Source organism: Cynocephalus volans, chromosome 9 (genome assembly GCF_027409185.1).
Source record: "Cynocephalus volans isolate mCynVol1 chromosome 9, mCynVol1.pri, whole genome shotgun sequence".
NCBI lineage: Eukaryota > Metazoa > Chordata > Mammalia > Dermoptera > Cynocephalidae > Cynocephalus > Cynocephalus volans.
The window spans coordinates 42,519,442-42,542,918 of NC_084468.1; the positions used below are offsets into that span (position 1 = coordinate 42,519,442).

Below are 23,477 nucleotides of genomic sequence, written 5' to 3' on the forward strand. Positions count from 1 at the left end.
ATTTTGAGGTCCCCCAGACCAAAGATGGAAAAACACTGTGTAACAGCATAACAGAGGAATGATAAGGATACAATTCTCAGGCATATGTAGGCCTTTCATCCATTCACATTCACACAAATAGGCACAGAGTCCCACTTCAATCTGCACAATAGTCTACAGTCAGTAATCTGCAGAGGTGGGTAAATCACTCACAGAACAGCAGAACCGACTTTTGAAGAATATAATTAAGATACGCAGGGTTTCATTCTTAACAGGATTATAAAATGTCAGAGAAAAAGGATAAGAGACTTTATGTGATTTCAGATGTCTAATTAGACTCCCCCTCTCAAATGCCTTCTTTGGATAGTTGCCTGATGAGTAATAAACCAGGTAAAACGTCAAGACCTGCTTTTATTTTCTTAGTTGCATAGAACTCACTTTAAAGCTAATGGAAATACCATATGTCAACAACACAAAACTAGGAAGAAAGAATAACTTTAAGGTTTTGGATTGGTGCATGAGCTTTCTACACCCAGCAAGTTTGGGGTATGTGTTTAGGGCATTTTGATACATTTCTAGTTATCAGCATAAATAAATCACTGCTATTTAGACAGCATCATTGTCATGATCCAAATAATTTTATCTTCAGAAAAGAGACTTTGAGTAGTTCACTGAAGGAAAATAAAAATAAAATAAGTAAAAACCTTGATATAAACTGAATGCCTATTATTAGGAGAGCAATTAAAATAAATTATGGTATAATGACAACATGGAATACTATTCAGTCATATAACAATGAATTATAATTAAGCCATTACCTTGGAGATTAACATGTAGTATTCTTGAATGAGAATGAAATTATGTACAAAAATATATGTACTAAGGGTGTTTACATGGGTTAACTGAGGGCAGAGATAGGGTAATAAAATGCAGAAGAAAGAAGAAGAAATGAAGGGATTTACACACAAAAAAAGAAAATAAAAACTTCACAAAGCAGCAATTTAGTTCAGGCACAGAGTTCAAGTTCTAGTGCCCACAGTAAGTCTTCCCCAACAAGAATGTTAATGGAAGTACAGCCAATTAGTTCCAGTGCAGTGTTTAAGTGGTTGTGATTGCTAATAATCTACCACAAAATGGAAAAAACACAGACCAGAGACAAAGTTTTGATACTGAGCAGTAAAGGTCTACCACCAAAGATCCCCTACAAAACCTGAAAGAGGTAACCATTTCCTCAAATGCACAGGCATCAACATAAAGACACAAAAATCAAGAAAGAAGAGAGAAATATGACAACATCAAAAGAAAGCAACAAACCACCAGCAGTGGACTCAGAAGAACAGTGGATTTTTTGAACGTCTGAAAAGAGAATTCAGAATAATCCTCTCAAAGATGTTCAGGGAGTCGCAAGAAAATACATATAGAAAATCAAATGATATTTGGAAAACAATTGAGGAACAGCATGAGAAACTTGACAAAGGAGTAGAATCAATTTAAATAAATAGAAATTCTAGAAATAAAGAATAAGTGATCTGAACTGAAAGTCTCAATAAGAAAGTTCCACTAGCAGACTTGATCAAGCAGATGAAAGAATTACAGAACTCAAAGACGGAACATATAAAATTACCCAATCAGAGGATCAAAAAGAATAAAGAATAAGAAAAATAAAACACAATTTCAGCAATCACGGAATACCATCAAGCAAAATAACCAATGCTTAATCAGCGCACCTGAATGAGATGAAAAAAGAAGAAACCTAGAAAGCATATTTAAGGAAATAATGACTGAAAATTACCCAAGTATGGATAAAAATGACAGCGTCCAGGTACAGGAAGCTCAGAGGTCACCAATCAAATTCAGTCCAAAGAGGAGTACCCCAAGGCACAACATAATCAAATTATCAAAACTAAAGACAAAGAGAACTGAAAGCAGCAAGAGAAACACACACACACACACACACACACACACACACACACACACACACACACACACACACACACACACACCATGCAACAAAGCCTTGATACAGCTTTCGGTGGATTTCCCAGTAGAAACTCTACTGGCCAGGAGAGAGTGGAGTGACATATTCAAAGTGCTGAAGGAAAGACTGTTAACTAAGAAATCTCTATCCAGAAAAACTAACCTGGATTATGAATATGAAATATGACGGAGAAATAAAGTCTTTCCTAGACAAACAAAAGGGCTGAGGGAATTTATCAACACTAGTACTCCCTTACAAAAAAAATGCTAAAGGGAGTTCTTCAATATGAAAGAAGACAATGTTAAAGTGTGACAAGAAAACATTTCAAGGTATAAAACTCACTAGTAAGGTAAGTATACAGACAAATTCAGAATATTCCAATATTGTAAGGGTGGTGAATAATCATCTTATATGTCTAGCATGAAGACTAAAAGATAAAACTATAAAGATAATAGCAAATGCAACACTCATGTAAGTCAGAGTTAGGCAATATCAAAAGATATAACTTGAAACAACAAAATGTCAAAAGTGTGAGTGGGGGATAAAATCAAAGAATAGAGTCTGCTTTGGTGTTTTCTTTTTTCTTAGCAATCAAAGTTAAGTTGTTGTTAGTTTAAAATAATCTGTTATAAATATAACATGTTTTTTAAAGCTTCATAGTAACCATAACACAAAAACATATAATAGATATACTATAAATAAATACCAAGAAATCAAAATATAATACTAAAGAACACAACTTAATCATAAAGGAATACAATAAGACCAGAAAAAAGGATCTACAAAACAACCAGAAAAAAAAAAGAACAAAATGGCAGTAACAAGTTCCCACATAGCAATAATAACTATAAATGTAATTGGATTAAATGCCCCAATTAAAAGACAGGGTGGCTCAATGGATTATAAAACAAGAACCAACAATAACATTTGGGGACTCTAATACCCGACTTTTAGCAACAGACAGAAAATTAATCAAGAAACATCAGTCAATCTCTACTCTAGGCTAACTTGACAGAATAGACATTTATAGAATGTTTCATTCAATGGCTTCAGAATACACATTCTTCTCAGCAGCACATGGAACATTTCCTAGAACAGACAATATGTTAGATCACAAAACAAGTCTCAATAAATTCAAAAAAATTAAATCATACCAACTATATTTTCCAAACACGACAAAATAAAACTAGAAATCAATAACAGAAGGGACACTAGAAACTGTACAAATACATGAAAATGAAACAACATGCTCCTAAACAATAAATGGGTCAAAGAAAAAATTAAAAAGGAAATTAAAAAGTTCTTATAGACAAGTGAAAATAAAAACACAACATATGAGAATCTATGGGATACTGCAATAGAAATTCTAAGAGGGAAGTTTATAGCAATAAAAGCCTACACTAAAAAAGTAGAAAGACTTCAAATAAACAACCTAACATTACACTTCAAGGAACCAGAAAAACAAGAACAAACCAAACTCAATAGTAGAAGGAGAAAAATAACAAAGATTGGGGCAGAAAAAAATGAATTAGAGATTTTTAAAAATACAAAAGATCAATAAAACGAACAGTTGTTTTTTCAAAAGATAAATAAAATTGATAAATTTTTAGCTAGACTAACAAAGAAAAAAGAGAGAAAGCTAATAAATGGATAAAATCAGAAATGAAAAGGAGATATTACAACAGATATCACAGAAATACAAAGGTTTATGAGAGACTATCATGAACAAATGTAGGCTAACAAACTGGAAAACCTGGAAAAAATGGATAAATTCTTGGACACATACAACTTAATAAGACTGAATCCTGAAGAATTAGAAAACTTAAGCAGACCAATAATAAGTAATGAGATGCCCACTTTCCCCACTCTTATTCAACACAATTCTGGAAGTTATAGCCAGAGCAATAAGGTAAAAGAAAGCAATAAAGGGCATCCAAACTGGAAAGGAGAAAGTCAAACTGTCACTGTTTATAAATGATGTAATCATATAAATAGAAAATGCTTAAGACTTCACCAAAACTTTGTTAGACCTAATAAGTCAATTCAATAAAGTGGCAGGATACAACATGAACATGCAAAAATCAATAGGGTTTCTATATGCCAATAACAAAATATCTAAAAAATAAACCAAGAATGTATCCCATTTACAATAGCTACCAAAAAAAAATGCAATACCTAGGAGTAAATTTAATCAAGGAGGTAAAAATTCACTACAATGAAAACTATAAAACATTGATGATAGAAATTGAAGAAGATACAAATAAATGGAAAGATAACCTGTGTTCGTTGGTTGGAAGAATAAATATCATCAAAATCTCCATAATACCCAAAGCAATTTACAGATGCAATGCAGTTTCTATCAAAATACCAGTGACATTCTTCACAGAACTAGAAACGATCTTAAAATCTGTATAGAACTGCAAAAGACCTCATATAGCCAAAGTACTCTTGGACAAAAAGAACAAAGTTGTATCACCACACTACCTGACTTCAAAATATACAATAAAGCCATAGTAACCAAAACAGCATTGTACTGGCATAAAAACAGACAAATTGACCAATGGAATAGAATAAAGAGCCCAGAAATAAACCAATGCATTTACAGCCAACTGATTTTGACAAAGGTGTCAAGAATACACAATGGGGAAAGGTCAGCCTCTTCAGTAAATGGTGGTGGGAAAACTGTATATCCACATTCAGAAGATTGCAACTAGACCCCTATCCCTCACCATATATGAAAATCAACTAAAAATAAAGAGTTAAATTTGAGACCCAAAGCTATGAAACTATTAGAGGAAAACATAGGGAAAAAACTACATAAAATAGGACTAGGCAGTGCTTTTTTGAACAAGGACACAAAGGCACAGTCAACTAAAGCAAACATAGATAAATGGGACTACATCAAACTAAAACACTTCTGCACAGCAAAGGACACAATCAACCAAGTGAAGAGACAACCTACAGATTGTGAGACAGCATTCGCAACCTATGTATCTGACAAGAGGCTAATATCCTGAATACATAAGAAATTCAAACAACTCAATAGCAAATAATAATAATAATAATAACCCAATTAAAAAATGGGCAAAGAACCTGAACAGACATTTCTATAAAGAATACATACAAACAGCCAAGAGGCACATGAAAAAAATGCTCAACATCACTAATCATCAGGAAAATGAAAATCACAACCACAATGAGATGTCATTGAACTCTAGTTAAAATGGCTATCATCAAAAAAAAAAAAATCAGAAAATAACAAATGCTGGCAAAGATGTGGAGAAAAAGGAACTCTCATGTTCTCATACATTGTTGGTGGGAATGTAAATTAATAGACATTATGGAAAACAGCATGGAGGTTCTTCTAAAAACCACGTACAGAACTATCTTGTGACCCAGCAATTCCACTACTAGGTATAGATACACAAAGGAAATGCAATCAATATATCAGAGACACCTGCATTTCCATATTCATTGCAGTAGTATTCACAATAGTCAAGAGATGTAATCAACCTAAATGCCCATCAACAGATAAATGAATTTAAAAACTGTGGAATATGGTGAACCAGAGGTACCCAGGTCATGTTTCTCCCACAGAAAAGGACCAACAATAACAGACAGATAAATATTGATAGGAATATCATTGAAAAGTGTAGGAGTGCAGCAGGAGACTGATGATATCCCTGTGGAGCTTGAAAGCCCAGGATGGTGGCATAGAAAGGAGAGAGAGGCACATGGCCTCAGCCACAACATCTCCAACACCAGGATCAGCACAGGAGGAATTTTCCCTTGAGGCAAAAGGCAGAGGACCAATACAAACCCCCATCCTCACCACAAAGGCCAACATATACTTTGGCAGAACAAGCCCATAGACAAGTGTGGGAAGCAGCCTTGAATACACACACAACATCACTCTGGAACCCTAGCACAAGCTGTGCACTCCCCACACCCCTGGTAACCCAAGCTGATGCAGGATGGTGCCATCTTGAAACCAGAGCTATTGTCAGGAATGCACTCTGCCCTGGGGCCAGTAGCCATAGGGATTCTCAGGACTTAATGCTCTGCCCTCATGTCAGCCTACTCATAGGAAAGGCTACAACTCCCTGATCCTAGTGTCTTGAAGGAGAAGCTGTTTGAACTCTAGTTCTGCAGTCTAGGAAGCCAACCCTAGTCCTACTGAACTGATGCACCCCCACGTTCCTGGCCAGAGATCAGTCAGGAAGACCATCCTCAGGCAGACCACCCAGTATTCCTCCCCTTACCCCTTAGTTCCACCAGCTGGCTGAGTTGTGTGCATCTGAGGCCCATCCAGGAAAAATATCTCACAGATCTCTACCCTAACAAATATACCCTCAGGCCAGTGTAAATAAAGTGCATCTGTAACCTCCCAGAGAAGCAGCCAGGTGGTTCTGTCCTAAATGGTGCTGCCTAATGGCCTTGCCAACAGTCCCAGAAATGGCTTGATGGCCCCTTTACTTCAGGCCTGCCTAGTGCCCCCACCACCACCCAAAAGCAACTGGACAAGCCACCTCACTGAAGGCCTGCCTAGCAGCCCCTCCCACCACCCAAGAAGTGGCTGGGCAGGCACCCTCGCTGCAGCCTCACCTAGTGACCTCACCCAGTGACCTCACCCACTTCCTGAGAAGGGGCTCAGCAGCTCTGCCTTTGGTAGACCAGCTCCTGAGCAACCAAGGGAAGCATGATCTCACATCAGGTTCCAAGAACTGGCACAGTGGAGGGGACACCAGCACATCCATACTCAACTAGCTGAGCCAAAGTGCACCAACACACCCTAGCTCAGAGAAACAGCTCAGCTGTCATGCCCCTGGAAGACCCACCCCTGAGTCTTTGAGCCATTGCATGCACAGACATCTGAATGAGAATCAACTTGGCTAACATGCCCCTCGTGGGCCCATGCCAAATCAGAGAAGTAGCACAGTGACCCTACCACTGGCAAACCAGTCTTAGAGACCCTGACATGCCATATGCTCACACCCCCAGCCTGAGAATCAATCCAGAAACCACATCTCCAGTGAGCTAGCTTCTGAGGTGACTGACCCACAGAGTGCATGTGTACACCCCCCACCTGTGAATCAACCTAGCATTCCCTCTCCCAGCAAAGTTGTGCCGCCACTGCCACAAATCTTCAAAGCAAAGGTTGTTGAGTCACTCACAGTCATAGTGAAAGTCAATAACAACTGAAGTAATTATACAGAGTCTCCACTACTGCACCCATCCTGAACAAAGCCATTGCACTCTGTCCAATCAACACCATGGGATGCATTTTTAGCTGAAAGTCTTTTCCCAAACGAGACACTCTACAAAACTCAAAGAGGTGACTGTTCCACTAAATACAAAAATATCAATGCAGGGAAACAAGAAACATGAAAAAACAGTAACATAACACAATCAAAAAAACCAAAAAAACCCAAAAAGAACCAATGATCCAGTAACTGACTGCAAAAAAATCAGAAATTGCTGACTTGCCAGAAAATGAATTCAAACTAATTATCTTAAGGAAACTCACTGAGATACAAAAGAATACAGACACATAGTTCATCAAAATCAGAAAAACAATTCATAATCTGAATAAGAAATTTGCCAAAGAGATAGATATCATTTTAAAAAATCAGACAAAAATCTCAGAATTGAAGAATTCATTGAGCAAAATAAAAACTACATCTGAAAGTATCAACCCCAAACTACATCAAGCAGAAAAAAAGAATTTCTTATCTTGAAGATAGCAGTTTTGAAATAATACAGGAAGACAAAAGAAAAAAGAACTTTAAAAGAATGAATAAAGCTTACAAATCTATGGATACCATTAAGCAAACAAATATTCAGATTATGGGCATTCCAAAAGAAAAAGAAAACAAAAAAATATATTGAAAACCTATTTAACAAAATAATAACTGAAAACTTTCCTAGTTGTGGAAAGGATATGAACACCAAATCCAGGAAGCTCAATGGTCCCCAAATAGATTCAACCCAGATAGGTCATTTCCAAGACACATTGTCATCAAACTATCTAAATTTAATGCCAAAGAGGTAATTCTAAATACAGCAAGAGAAAAATGTCAAGTCACTTATAATGGAATCCCCATCAGAACTAACAACATACTTCTCAGCAGAAACCCTATAGACCAGGAGAGAATGTTTAATATATTCAAAGTACTGAAAGAAAATAACTGCCAGCCAAGAATACTATACCCAGCAAAGCTATCCTTCAGAAATGAAGGAGAAATAAAGTCTTTCTCAGAAAAGCAAAAATTAAGGGAATTCATCACCACCAGAACAGCCTATATAGGGCAGTCCTAAATCTAGAAGAGAAAGAATGATAACAACCATCATGAAGACACCTGAAAATATAAAACTTACTGGTAGAGTAGATACACAAATTAGAAAGAGAAAGGAACCAAATTTTATCAATACAGAAAACCATCAAACCACAAGGGTAAGTGATAAGAGAAGAAGAAAGGACCAATCACAAAACAATCAACAAAATGACATGAGTAGGACTCCATATATCAATAATAACTTTGAATGTAAATAGATTAAATTCCCCCATTTAAAGGCATACACTGGCTGAATGGACTAAAAAAAATGACCCATCCATATGTTGACTGCAAAATAACATGCCTTACCAACAAAGACACTGAAAGACTGAAAATGAAGGGATGGAATAAGATATCCCATGCAAATGGAAAACAAAAGCAAGCAGAAATAGCTATACTTATATCAGATAAAACATACTTTAAATCAAAATCTGTATCAAGAGACAAAGAAGGGCATTATATAATGATAAAGGGATCAATACAGCAAGAGCATGTAACAATTGCAAATATATATGCACCCAACACCAGAGGACCCAGATATATAAAGCAAATATTATCAGATCTAAAGGGAGAGATAGACACCAACACAATAATATTTTGTGACTTTAATACCCCACTCTCAGCATTGGACAGATCATTGAGACAGAAAATCAATAAGGACACAGCATATTTAAATGGCACCATAGACCAGATGGATCTAACAGACACATACAGAACATCTCATCCAACAGCTGCATAATACACATTCTTTTCATCAGCTCAAGGAATACTCTCTAGGATTGACCATATGTTAAGCTACATAATAAATACTAACAAGATCAAAAAAATCAAAATTACATCAAAAGATTTTTTTGCCATAATGGAATAAAATTAGAAATCAGTAACAAGAGGAACTTGCAAAAGTACAGAAATTCATGGAAACTGAACAACATGCTCTTAAATGACCAATGAGTCAAAGAAGAGATTAAGAAGGAAATAAAAAAATTTCTTGAAACTAATGAAGATAGAAACACAACACACCAAAATCAGTAGGATACAGCCAAGGCACTATTAAGAGGAAAGTTTGTAGCAATAAACACCTACATCAAAATAATAAGGAAGATTTCAAATAAACAACCTAACAGTGCACCTCAAGGAACTAGGAAAGCAAGAACAACATAAGCCCAAAATAAGTACAAAAAAAGAAACAATAAAAACCAGAGCAGAAATAAATGAAATTGAGACTAAAACTACAATACAAAAAATTAATCAAACAAAAAGTCAGTTCTTTGAAAAGACAAACAAAATCAACAAACCATTAACCAGACTAACCAAGAAAAAAAGAGAAAAGAGCAAAATAAACAAAATCAGAAGTGCAAATGGAAACATTACAACAGATAGCATCAAAATACAAAGGATCATGAGACTGTTATGAAAACTATACATCAATAAATACAAAAACCTAGAAGAAATGGATAAATTCCTGGACACATATGCCCTACCAAGACTGAACCAAGAAAAAATAGAAAACAAAACCTAACTACACCAATAACAACTAATGACATAGAATGAATAATAAAAAGTCTCCCAAAAAAGAAAAGCCTGCAGATGGCTGTACTGCTGAATTCTACCTAATACTTGTTTTTAAAATATAACAAGGATATTCACTTTTATTTGTTCAAATAAAAAATACATAAACTAAAAAACAGATGAATAACAAAGCTCTATAGAATGTAGGGTTTCTAATTTTCACAAAAACTGGATATGTAAAACTTATTTAAATTTACATATTTCATTTTATAATCTCTACAGTTATTTAAATAGCTCTCTAAAGTATTCCAAAAGCCTGTAAATATCAAATTAAATTCAACAGAGAAAGATGAATAAATGTTTCAAAGGCAAATTAACTTCTAAGCAAATCATCAAGTCCACTTAATAAAAAGAAATCAAGAATAGAAATTAAATATCTAAATTTATCAACATAAATTGCATTAAAAAATCAATAAAACAGAATATAAACACAAGGGAACCTCAAAAAGTTTGGAAAATAGAATTGAAAGGTAATGGAAATCTTTCTATGAACATACTTGTTTGTTTAAATTTTTCATTTTTTTTAAATAAAAAAGACTAAGATCATAGAAAGTATGTTCTCTGACTAATAATAGGAGAAAATTTAAAAATCTCACAAACGTGTGGAAATTAAGCATCACTTTCCTAAATAAACAATGCGTAAAAATAAAAATCACAGGAAATTAGAGAGTACTTAGACATAAAGATCAAAGCACAACATATCAAAATTTATCAGATGCAGGACTCATGCAGTGCTTAGAGGAAAGTTTATACTTGTAAACATCTATATTAAAAATAAGAAAAATCTCAAATTAGTAATGTAAACTTCTACCTTATGAATATAGAAAAAGTAGAGCAAACTAAACCCAAAGCAAATGTAAGTAGGAAATAAGAATGATTACACAGAAATATATGGACTAGGGAATTAAAAAACAATAGAGAAAATCAACAAAACAAAAAGTTAATTCTTTAAAAAGATCAACAAAATTTGCAACGTTTATCTAGACTGATCAATAAAAAAGAGAAAAGAATAAAATTACTAAAATCAGAAATAAAGTAGGGACATTATTACATTGTCAGTATGGTTTTCTGTGGTGGTAAGATTTAGTTTCTTTCTCTTTCTCTTTTGTATTTTTGTTCCATCAGTGAGTTTTGTTCTTTCTTATGTTGTCGAGACAGTGACTATCATTTTTCAGAGTCCAGATGCAAGACTTCCTTGAGGATTTCTTGCAGAGCTGTTTGTGTGGTGGTGAATTCCCACAGTTTTTATTTGTCTGGAAAATACACTATTTCTCTCTCATTTCTGAAGGATAGCTTTGCTGAGTATAGTATTCTTGGCTGGCAGTTTTATTCTTTTAGTATTTTGAATGTATCAAAATTGGCTTATAGAGTTTCTGTTGAGAACTCTGCTGTTAGTCTGATGGGGGCTCCCTTAGAGGTGACTTGATGCTTTTATCTTGCTTCTTTTAAGATTCTCTCTCTGTCTTTGAGCTTTACCAGTTTGACTAGAATGTGTCTTGAAGAGGATCTTTTTGGGTTGAATCTGTTTGGAGATCTTTGAGCCTCCTGGATCTGGAGGCTCTGTGTCTCTCCCTATACCTGGGAAATTTTCCATTATTATTTCTTTGAGTAGGTTTTCTATTCCTTGTCCTTTCTCCTTCCCTACTGAAACACCCATGATTCAAATGTTTGTGTGCTTAAAGTTGTGTGCAAGCTCTCTTAGATTTTCTTCATTTTTTAAATTTCTTTTTTCCGTTTCTTTCTTTTTTTTTTTTTTTTTTTTGTATACCTGGGTAATTTCTAAAAGACTATCTTCAAGATTAGACATTCTTTCTTCTGCTTGTTCTAGCCAGCTGCTTAAGCTCTCAGTTGTGTTATTTCATTGAATATTTCAGTTCCATGCATTCTGCTACATTCTTTTTTAAGGTATTAATCTCTTTATAAATTTCCTCCTTCATATACTGAATTTTTTTTTCTCATTTCATTAGGTTGTCTGATTCTTCTCAGATTTCAGTTAGTTTCCTTAAGACTGTTGCTCGGAATTCCTTTTCAGTCATTTCAAGGGTTTCCTGCTCTATAGGGTCTGGTATGTGAGAATTACTATATTCTTTTGGTGGTGTCAGTCACATTTGCTTGGGTGTTTGTATTTTTAGTATCTCTACATTGAGGTCTGGTCATTTAGTAGAGCGGTTGCTTCTTCTGTTCCTCCAGAGTGGACTTTGAGAAGAGAGATATCCTCTTCTTTTTCTGGTTTCTGCTGGTGACTCTCCTTGTGTCAATGTAATGGAGTGTCTGGTGGGCCTGCTGCACAGTGGTTGTGTCTGCTGCTGTGTCGTTGAGCCATATTTTTGGTAGCCATGGCTGTGTTGGTAGCTGTGGTGGGCCACCTGCATGGAAGTGGTGATTTTGGCATGCTCTCTTTACCGCTTCTGGGTGGAGGGTCTGCAGCTCTCAGCTTCTTGCCTAGGACCCCAGGCATGCTCTCTTACCTGCTCCAGGCAGAGGGGGCTGTGACCCATGGCTCCTTGCCTAGGACCCCGGTCATGCTTTCTTGCCTGATTTTGAGCAAAGGGAGCTGAAGCCCTCAGTTTCCTGCCTCTTAATTCTACCAAATATTTAATGAAGAACTAATGTCAATACTTCTTAAACTATTTCAAAAAATTGAAGTCGACAGAATTCTTCCAAACTCGTACTATGAAGCCAGAATTACCCTGATACCAGGCAAGGACAACAAACACAGATGCAAATGTTCTCAATAAAACACTAGCAAAAAGAATCCAACAGCATATCAAAAAGATTATACACCATGATCAAGAGGGATTTATCCTAAGAATGCAAGGATAGTTCAACATATGCAAATCAATAAATATAACACATCATGTCAACAGAATGAAAGGAAAAAAACATATAATAATCTCAATGGATGCAGAAAAAGTACTTGACAAAACATGCCTTCATGATAAAGACCCCCAACAAATTGGATATAAAAGGAAAGTATATTAATGCAATAAATGTGATGTATGAGACACCCACAGCTTACATTATATTGAACAGGGAAAAGCTGAAAGCTTTCCCCCTAAGAACTGGAACAAGACAAGGATGCCCACTCTCACCACTTCTGTTCAACATGGTACTGGAAGTCCTAGCCATAGAAATTAGGCAAGAATAAGAAGTAAAGGGCATCCAATTTGGTAAGGAGGAATTTGAGTTGTCCCTGTTTGCAGATGATGATTTTATATAGAGAGAAACCTAAAAGCTCTATCAAAAAAACCCTAAACTTGTTAGGCAAATTTAGGAAAGTTGCAGGATACAAAATCAACATACAATAACCAGTAGCACTCTATACACCAACAATGACCTTGCATAAAAAGAAATCAATAGATAAACCATTTACAATAGTAACAAAAAAAATTAAATATCTAGGAATAAATTTAACCAAGGAGGTGAAAGATCTGTACAATGAAAACTATAAAACACTAATTAAAGAAGTTAAAGGCAACACAAAAAGATGGAAAGATATCCCATGCTCATAGATTTGAAGAATAAATATCATCAAAATAACCATACTACCCAAAGTGACTTACAGAGTCAATGCAATCACCACCAACCTTCCAGTGACATATTTCACAGAAATAGAAAAAATAATTCAAAATTTGTATGGGACAAGTGGAGACCCTGAATAGCCAATGCAATCCTGAGCAAAAAGAACAAAGCAGGGGGTATCACACTCCCTGAATTCAAAATATACTACAAAGCTATAGTGATCAAAACAGCATGGCACTGGCACAAAAACAGACACATAGACCAATGAAACAGAATAGAGAATTCATAAATAAACCCATGTACCTACAGCCAACTGATTTTTGACAAAGGCCAATAACACACGTTGGAGAAAAGACAGTGTCTTCAATAAATGGTGCTGGAAAAATTGGAGATCCATATGCAGAAGAATGAAACTACACCCTATCTCTCACCATATGCCAAAATAAACCAAAATTGGTTAAAGACTTAAATGTAAGACCTGAAATATAAAACTTCTAGAGGAATATGGTAAACACTTCAGGATATGGGTCAGAGCAAAAATTTTATGAATAATACTTCAGAATCACAGGAAACAAAAGCAAAAGTTAACAAATGGGATTATATGAAACTAAAAAGCTGCTGCACAGTAAAGGTAACTACCAACAAAGTAAAAAGGCAACCTGCAGAATGGGAGAAAATATTTGCAAACTATGCATCTGACAAGGTATTAATATCCAAAATATACAAAGAACTCAAACAATTCAGTAGTAAAGATAAATAAATAAGTAAACCAATTTAAAAATAGGCAAATGACCTGAATAGACATTTTTTTGAAAGAAGACATACACATGTCCAACAGGTACATGATAAAACGGTCAACCTAAATTGAGTCGCAACCAACCTAATCAATGGATGATTAGATAAAGAAAATGTGGTACATATACACAATAGAATACTACTCTGCCATAAAAAAGAATGAAATGCTGACATTTGCAGCAACATAGATGAGTTTGGAGAAAATTATGTTAAGTGAAATAAGCCAGGCACAGAGAGAAAAATACCACATGTTCTCACTTATATGTGGAAGCTAAAATAAGTTGATCTCATAGAAATAGAGAATAGAATAGTAGTTACTAGAGACTGGTTGGGAGAAAGGGGCGAGGGGAATGGGAGGGAGGTGGGAAGAGAGTAGTCAGTGGATAAAAAATAGTGGAGATACAGGAAGAATGGGATCCAGCGTTCTATAGTATGGGGAGACCATAGTTAACAATGAAGTGTTGTGTATCTTTGAATAGCTACTTGAGATGATGTTGAATGTTTCTCACACAAAGAAGTGACAAATGTTTGAGGTGATGGATATACGAAGCACCCTGATATGATCACTGCACAAGCATGAATGTACCCAAATATCATATTGTACCCCATAAATATGTACAAATATCATGGGTCAATTAAGAAAAATAAGTTTAAAAGGGAGGGAAAGAAGAGGAAAATACAAAGGAGAGAAATAGAGAGTAGAACAGTGGTTACCAGAGGCAGGGAAAGGGGGAGGGGGTCTGGGGAAGGGTTGGTAGATGGATACAAAGTTACAAAGTTACAATTATTTGTGGTAGTGGGCATACTGCCAGTATGGATCTGGCCATCACATCTTAGGCACAAGTGGTGACAATTTGCTTTGTATCCTATGAATATTCATAACCAATAAAAAAAATTAGGTTAGAAGAATAAGTTCTGGTGCCCTAGAGTGACAATAGCTAATAATATTGTATTGTATGTTTCAAGATAGAAAGAAAAGAGGACCTTGAAAGTTATAACTGGAAAGAAATAATAAATGTTTACGTGATAGATATGTTAACATTTCTGATTAGATCATTATACAATACACGTATGTATTGAAACAATAAGCATGTACAGCAAAAAAATATATAAAGTTTTTAAAAAGTGTGGTATATATACACAATGGAGTACTATTCAGCTATTTCAAAAAATGAAATCCTATCATTTGCAGCAACATGGATGGAACAGGAGACCATCATGTTAGGTGAAGTTTGCCAGGCACAGAAAGACAAAACTACATGATCTCACTCACATGTGGGATCTAAAAAAAAAAGTGGTTCTCATAGAAGTAGTGAGTAGAATGATGGTTGACATAGACTAGGAAGGGAAGGCGGGGAGGGGAAGAGGTAGATTAAATGGTACAAAGTTACAGGTAGATGGAAAGAATAAATTCAGGTTTTCTAGGCTGACTAAAGATAATAATATTATATTGTTTATTTCTGCATAGCTAGAAAAGAGGATCTTGACCATAACCACCACAAAGAAAAAATATTTAGGTGATAGATATGTTATCTACCCTAAATGAATCATTGTACAATACATGCATGTATTTAATTGCACAAATATGTACAATTAAAAATGTAAATAAATAAACAAACATGATCCAAATATATGCTGTCTACAAGGGACTCTCTTTAGATCCAAAGACAAAAAAGATTGAGAGTGAAAGAATGGAAAAAGATAGTTTATGGAAATAGTAACCAAAGGAGAGTAGGATGGCTATACTAATATCAGACTAAATAGACTTTAAATCAAAAAAGGTTATAAGAGACACAGAAAGACATTATATATGAATAAAAGGTTTAACACAGCAAGAAGATATAACAATTATAAACATTTACACACCTAATGACAGACCATCAAAATATGTAAAGCAAAAACTCGATTGAAGGGCGAAGTGGTCAGTTCTACAATCATAGTTGTAGACTTCTATACCCCACTATCAATCATGGGTAAAACAACTAGACAGAAAAAAAGTAAGGAAACAGAAAAAAAGCACAGTTTCACTCCTAGGTATAAATCCAAGAAAACTGGACACAAATGCCCACACAAAAACTTGTACATCAATATTCATAGCAGCATTATTCATAATAGACAAACGGTGGAAGCAACCCCAGTGTTGTCAGTGGACTAATGGATAAACAAAACGTGGTGTATTCATACAATAGAATACTACTCAGCATTAAGAAGGAATGTAGTACCGATATAGGCTGTAACTCGGGCGAAAACATCATGTTAAGTGAAAGAAGATGGAAACAAAGGACCATATACTGTATGATGCCCTTTATACAAAATGTTCCAACTGGACAAGTTCATAGAGACAGAAAACAGATTAGGTTTGGCTAGGAGCTGAGGGCAAGGGGAAATAGGGAGCAATGGATATGGTATTTGTTTTTGCAGTGATGAAACTATTCTAAAATTAGGTAATGGTGATGGTTGCACAATTCTTTGAATATATTTTAAAAACTGCTGAATTGTGCACATTAAAGAGAAAAGTTTATAGTATGTGAATTATATCTCAAAAAATCAGTTATTTTTAAAAAGTGATCAAGAGGAATGATGCATTTTCTTCTCGTATAGAAGATTTAGGGTCTTGTTATCAAAAAAAATAACCAGATCTCGTCACTCTTAAAGTTATGAGAGAACAGAGAACAATTTAAGCTTTCAGCACATCAATCACTCTTGTCACTTTAATTCCTTTTTTCTTTTTGGGGGGCGGATTGTTTTATTTTTTATTTTTTTATTGGCTGTGAATATTCATGGGGTACAAAGCAAATTGTCACCACTCGTGCCTAAGATGTGATGGCCAGATCCATGCTAGCAGCAGGCCCATTACCACAAATTGTGATTATACCCCGTGTCCCCCACCCAATTATCCCTCCAATTATCCCCGACCTCCCTCCCCATCTCCCTTTCTCCCCACTCCACTTTGTATCCCAAGGTATGTTCCCTCTCTCTGCAAGTCCAACACACAACTGTGGTCTTTCTTTCCTTCCTTCTTTCTCTCTTAGCTCCCACTTATGAGTGAGTACATATGGTATTTATCCCTGCTTTGCTTATTTCACTCAACATAAGTTTCTCTGAGGTCATCCATGTTGTTGAAAATGGGAGAATTTTATTCCTTTTTATGGCAGAGTAGTATTCCATGATGTATATACACCACATTTTCTTTATCCAATCGTCCATCAATGGACATTTAGGTTGGTTCTATGTCTTGACTATTGTAAACAGAGCTGTGATGAACATGGGAGTGCAGGTATCACTTCTACATGATGATGTCCATTCCTTTGGGTATATACCCAGTAGTGGGGTTGCTGGATCATACGGAAGATCTGTCTGTATTTGTCTGAGAAACCTCTATACTATTTTCCCTGGTGGTTGTACTAATTTACAGTCCCACCAACAATGTAGAAGTGTTGCCTTCTCCCCACATCTTTGCCAGCATACGTTATTCTCTGTCTTTTTTATTATAGCCAGTCTAACTGGGGTGAGATGATATCTCAATGTGGTTTTAATTTGCATTTCCCTGATGGCTAGTGATTTTGAGCATTTTTTCATGTACCTGTTGGCCTTTGAAAAATGTCTACTCAGTTTCTTTGCCCATTTTTTAATTGGGTTATTTGTTTTTTACTGTGTAATTGCTTGAGTTCCTTGTATATTATGGATATTCATCCCTTGTCAGATGTATAGTTAACAAAAATTTTCTCCCATTCTGTAGGTTGTCATTTTTACTCTGTTGATTATTTCCTTCACTGTGAATCATTCTGAATGGGGAAAAACTGAAGGCTTTTCCCTTAAGAACAGGAACAAGACAAGGATGCCCACTCTTACCACTTCTATCTAACATAGTACTGGAGGCACTAGCCAGAACAGTCAGGCAAGAGAAAGAAATAAAGGGCATCCAGATTGGAAAAGATGAAGTCAAACAGTTCCTATTTGCAGATGATATGATACTATATATAGAAAAACCTAAAGATTCTATCAAAAAACTCCTAGAGGTGGTAAATAATTTCAGTAATGTCACATGATAAAAAATAAATGCCCCCAAATCAGTTGCATTTATATTCTCCAATAATGAGCTAACAGAAAGAGAAATCAAGAAAGTAAACCCACTTACAACAGTAGCACAAAAAATAAAATAACTAGGAATCAATTTAACCAAGGAGATGAAAGATCTCTACAATGAGAACTACAAACCATTATGGAAGGAAATAAAGAAGACACAAAAAGATGCAAGAACATTACATGCTCTTGGATTAGAAGAAGTAACATTGTAAAAATGTTTATACTACCCAAAGCAATTTACTGATTCAATGCAATCCCCATCAAAATACCAATGACATTCTTCACAGAAATGGAAAAAACAATCTCAGCATTCATATGGAACAACAAAAGACCCTAAATAGCCAACGCAATCCTTAGCAAAAAATATAAAGCCAGAGGCATAACACTACCTGACTTCAAATTATACTACAAAGCTATAGTAACCAAAATGGCATGGTATTAGCATAAAAATAGACACTCAGACCAGTGGAGCAGAATAGAGAACCTAAAAATCACCCCTGAGGCTTACAGCCATCTGATATTTGACAAAGGCAACAAAAATATACATTGGAGAAAAGACTGCCTCTTCAATAAGTGGTGCTGGCAAAATTGGATATCCATATGCAGAAGAATGAAGTTAGACATGCACCTCTCACCATATACTAAAATCAATTCAAAATGCGTTAAAGACTTGAATATAAGACCCAAAACTGTAAAATTGCTAAGGGAAAATATAGGGGAAACAATTCAGGAACTAGGTCTGTGCACAGACTTTATGAACATGAGCCTGAAAGCACAAGCAACAAAAGAAAAAATAAACAAATGGGACTACATCTTGTCATTTTCATTCCTGATCAGACTTTCTAGGTTATTTTTTTGTATGCCATTTTATCTTTAACACAAAAGCTCTTGATTAGCAAGAGTTTTTCCCTTTCCTTACAATTCAACATTTGTTTAAGTATTTATAAAATACATTAAGGAGAAAAATGTGAAAATAAAAACCCAGGCATAGAATGCAAGCTAGAGAAATCCCTCCTTGAAACACCTCACGAAAGTTAACTGTGGCCCTTTTCCTTTTCCACATTACAATTGGTTTTCAAAATGCAACTAACGAAGCTCCGTGAGTAACAGATGTCATATAAAACCTGTTTCACATTCACAAAGCCGTGCTGTGCTACACATTGTAATTATCGGGGGTATTCTGGTTAAAAATTTACATAAACTGCAGTATTCTATGCTTTGACATAATATTTAGGACCCCCTGGAGGAAACATCTTAGGGAAGGACTATTTCCTGGTACCCTTTGCCAGGAGTTTTCCTCTTGGTTTCCTCCTCAGGATATCTGAGGAGGAAGAATGTCTGGCCACTGTATTTCAGGGCTGAAATGGACTTAAATAGCTTCTGTATATGCCAGGAATTTATAATAACATCTCAATTAGAGAATAATAATAAAAAGAGGGTTGGGAAGATAAAAGAAAATTCTCTCCTAGGTGTTAATACAAATATAGGACATTAAATGATACTTTAAGTAAAACTGGTTAAATGAATGTCAAGTGTCAGAAGTGTGATCAGTCATCACTAACAAAAGTAATAAATCATATATTTAAAATCTGAAATGACTGTAGTTCATTTATTCATTCAACTAATATTTTATTTACCACTGGCTATACAGCAGTCAAAAAAAAAAAAAAACTATTCTATTTTCCCAGTGCTTAAAATTTGTTCAGCAATGTTCCTGGTACTGCAAAGAAAATGATACAATTAAATGAGGATGCATGAAAAACTTGAAAGACCATTGATATAGGAGTTCCAAGATCTGAATCCCAACTTCATGTCTACTAATTACTAGGCAAGTGATATTGCATACGTCAACTCAATTTCTCTAAGCCTCAATTTCATACCTGGAAAAATGATGTATGATATTCCCTGTCCTGTGTATCAAATCAGTTAATTACAAAAATCACAGAGAAAATATTCAAACATGACTTGAAAGCTGTCAAAACTCAATAATCACAAGCTGGCACTATCACGCAGCTGTATGAAAAATGATCCAATCCCTTGCAATAAATCATTTTAGTTAATGCAGACAGTATACTGAGAGTCTATGTGGTCAGACAGTAAAGCTCAATGCTGACTGTCAAGTACATTAACAACACAGAATGACATATATCCAAAGGTTTTGGCCTTTCTCCATTTAATCATTATAATTTCACCTGGATTTCCTCTACATGTCAAATTATGCTTATACTTTCAAGCAATGTTCTAGCCAAAGGAAGAGATAATGAGTCAAACAGACTTCTATCAAACTTCCAAACCGAGCAGCAACTGCCATATGTTTCTTTACTCTTCAGGGTATATGCTTGTCAACCCTATTTGAGTCTTAACAAATGATGGAATTTTCAAAATACAGGCAAATCCATTCAGTAGAAGAAAATAGCAATTGCTGTAATTGCAACCACATCAACTGGACTGAGTTTTTGTTTAAATTTCTTCTGCACTTCTGATGGAAAACATTGTCTTAATAATGAAGTGGTTATAACATGACCGAAATATTAGATCTCAAAATTAACCTCATGAGGAAAATAAATTTAACTTGGTATAATTCTGGTTTGCAATATTACTATCTGGTAATGAACACGACTCACTATGAATCACTGGTGAACACAAAGCGTCAAAAGCAGTCAACACCTATGGGTGCTCTATGAAACAATGGAATTCAAGCAGGCTGTCTCTTTGGGGCTGGAGAAATAGAATAATCCTGCTTTTCCTCAAACACTGACAAATAAATTCCGTGATAGCTAAAAGTCAACTTAATCTCTCCCTTTCTGGCTCAAAATAAAAATAAATACTCTGTCTCAGACCTAAGATGTGATATCCCTTTGCAGGTTTTCATGAAAGAGAGGAATAAACAAGAAAATGATCATGGATGGATGGGCTTTGTACAATTTTCAATCACAACCTTGTTTTAGGAAGTAGAAAATAAGAGGCAAGATAACTGTAGAGAAAGTTTTTACACTTGCTGTGCTCTGATTATTTTTTTATCAGCGCTGATTGGATCAAAGCTGAAGTTTCCCCGCACTTTCCACACCAATCCACTCCTACCGCGCCTTCTGGAAGTTCAGCAAATGTACTAAAGATCTGAGGGGTATCAAGGGATAGAGTCACATCCCAGAGCATGTCATCTGCCACCATCTCACCAGCCCCATGTCCACACTTTCTGTCTTTTCTCTCTTTCTGCCAGCTCTTTTTCTGGAATGACTAATAAATCTATCGCTTTGTCCTCATGCAAAAGAGTTTCGCACATGCCATTTTTCTCAAGGTGTGATTATTTGTCAGTCACCAACAGGTAAAGTAAATGTCACAGCCCATAAAAGAGGAAGAGGAAAGCAAGATAAAAAAGAACACACCTCAAAAGCAGCTGGGGGATTGTTCCCGTTAAATCACTTGGCATCCTGCTATTGAATTGGGATCCCTCCAACAAAGGGCCAACAACAAAATAAGTATCAAGTTATTTAGTTAACTGAATCTCAAAATAAGTAACTTAAAACTTGAAAACAGAAGCACAAAGTCTTCATAGGTGAACCACTACCAAATCAATACAAGTTCATACATTGAGGCAAGCAGTATGAACTTTTACACTTCAGAAATATTGAATGGCATTGATTCGTTTTAATTTCTTACTCAGTCCCTTCCTGAACAGCTGAGCTGGTGGCATTTCATGTTGAAAAAGAGGGCATTTAGCCAGGCTTACTGAAGATTTACCTCTGTGACCAAGGGATTGTGAATTAAGAGTATTGTTGGCTGCACTTAAAAATCTACCTATGGGTTCCATAAACATAAAAAGCCACTTGCATTCAGCATCTTCAGACTTACTTGCATTCCTGTGACTTTGGTTCCCCGGGAGAGAAGCATCTGTGGTCCAGGCTGGAATGGGTTGGGTGTGATGATCAGTAGATGCCACAGTGCTCTTGTCATGTATTGTATTTGTAAGAATAATATCAGACCCTTGGATTTCACCATCAGTGATCAAAAGTTCACTCTCATTTGATTTAAAATAGGCCTTTTTTAATGTTCCTGAAAGACCAAAGAAAAGATATTTTAAAACATTACTAGAAGTATTTATTTTTAAAAACATATTAAGAAAACTCTAGAGCTACTTTCCCACATCATTCCATCTAGGCAAACACAAAAAGAAAAATTATGGCCACAACTACTCCTTCATAGGGACAACCAGTACAGTTTCTCTTCTGCCACAAATCACACAGCCCTGTGAGGAAACTACTGCTTTCTCAAGGGCTGAAGGTTTAGAAACTGAGTCTTCCATCTAGGTTTCCTAGTGCCCAAAGAATTTAGAGCAATTCTACCTCACCTGGATTCACCACAAATAGTTGTAAAATGAGGTGGATCTTACAGAGTTTCCTTCCTGCTTTCTCAGTTCCTCAGTCTCACCCATCCTTGTATACTACCAAGGACCCAGGACACATGCTCTACCTGGCTCTATATTTGCCACCAAGGGACACAATGATGCCTGCTTGGCTTCAGCCTTGTATTTCCCCATAGTTTACACTAAATTTCAGGAAACTATGCATAATATATAAATAACAGGGTTTGTATATTCACTGAGATTTATATCATAGAAACCATAAAACTCTAATTACAGCACAAACTAAAAGAAGAAACAAAATTATCTTCACTTTTGACCAGAAGCTACAAAATATAATTTTATGAAATAAGAAATAGTCATTTGACTGAGGTTATCAACTGGTCACTTACTCAAAATATTCATTTATTGACAAATAAAGAGCCAAACCTAGGATGACTGAGAATCACCCAGCTTTGTCTTTAGGCAGAAACTTTTGAAAACTTTGAAAATGATTATGTTCTTTTAATACAGTCAAAATAGACAGCAGAATGTGTTTCCAGAATGTAACTGTGTAGTGGAGCATGCCACAAAAATAAATGAGTATGATATTGATCTATCCATAGAAATACCCAAGGGAAATTTTAAAAGAAAATTACAGTGACTGCTCTAACTGGATTTCGTTCTTCTAAATAGTCTCATGGATCATTAAAAATAAAAGAAATATAAATAAATTGTTCAATATAAGTCTATGGAAAAAATTTCTCTACATGTGCTTGACACTTGGAAAATATTAACTACAAATCAAAATAGAAAAGCAGCTGTTTTCTCGCTAACTATGGTCAATGGTTTCATCTGCTAAAGGATTCTAAAT

The 23,477-nt window shown here is 35.4% G+C and overlaps 1 protein-coding gene across 1 annotated transcript in view; it reads right to left on the reverse strand.

Annotated features, from left to right (window-relative positions):
* CORIN (corin, serine peptidase) overlaps positions 1–23,477 on the reverse strand; it is a 252,898-nt gene that overhangs the window by 177,718 nt on the left and 51,703 nt on the right. The window contains 1 exon segment of the mRNA XM_063108597.1: positions 22,117–22,317. Within this exon segment, the coding sequence (XP_062964667.1) occupies positions 22,117–22,317 (201 nt within the window).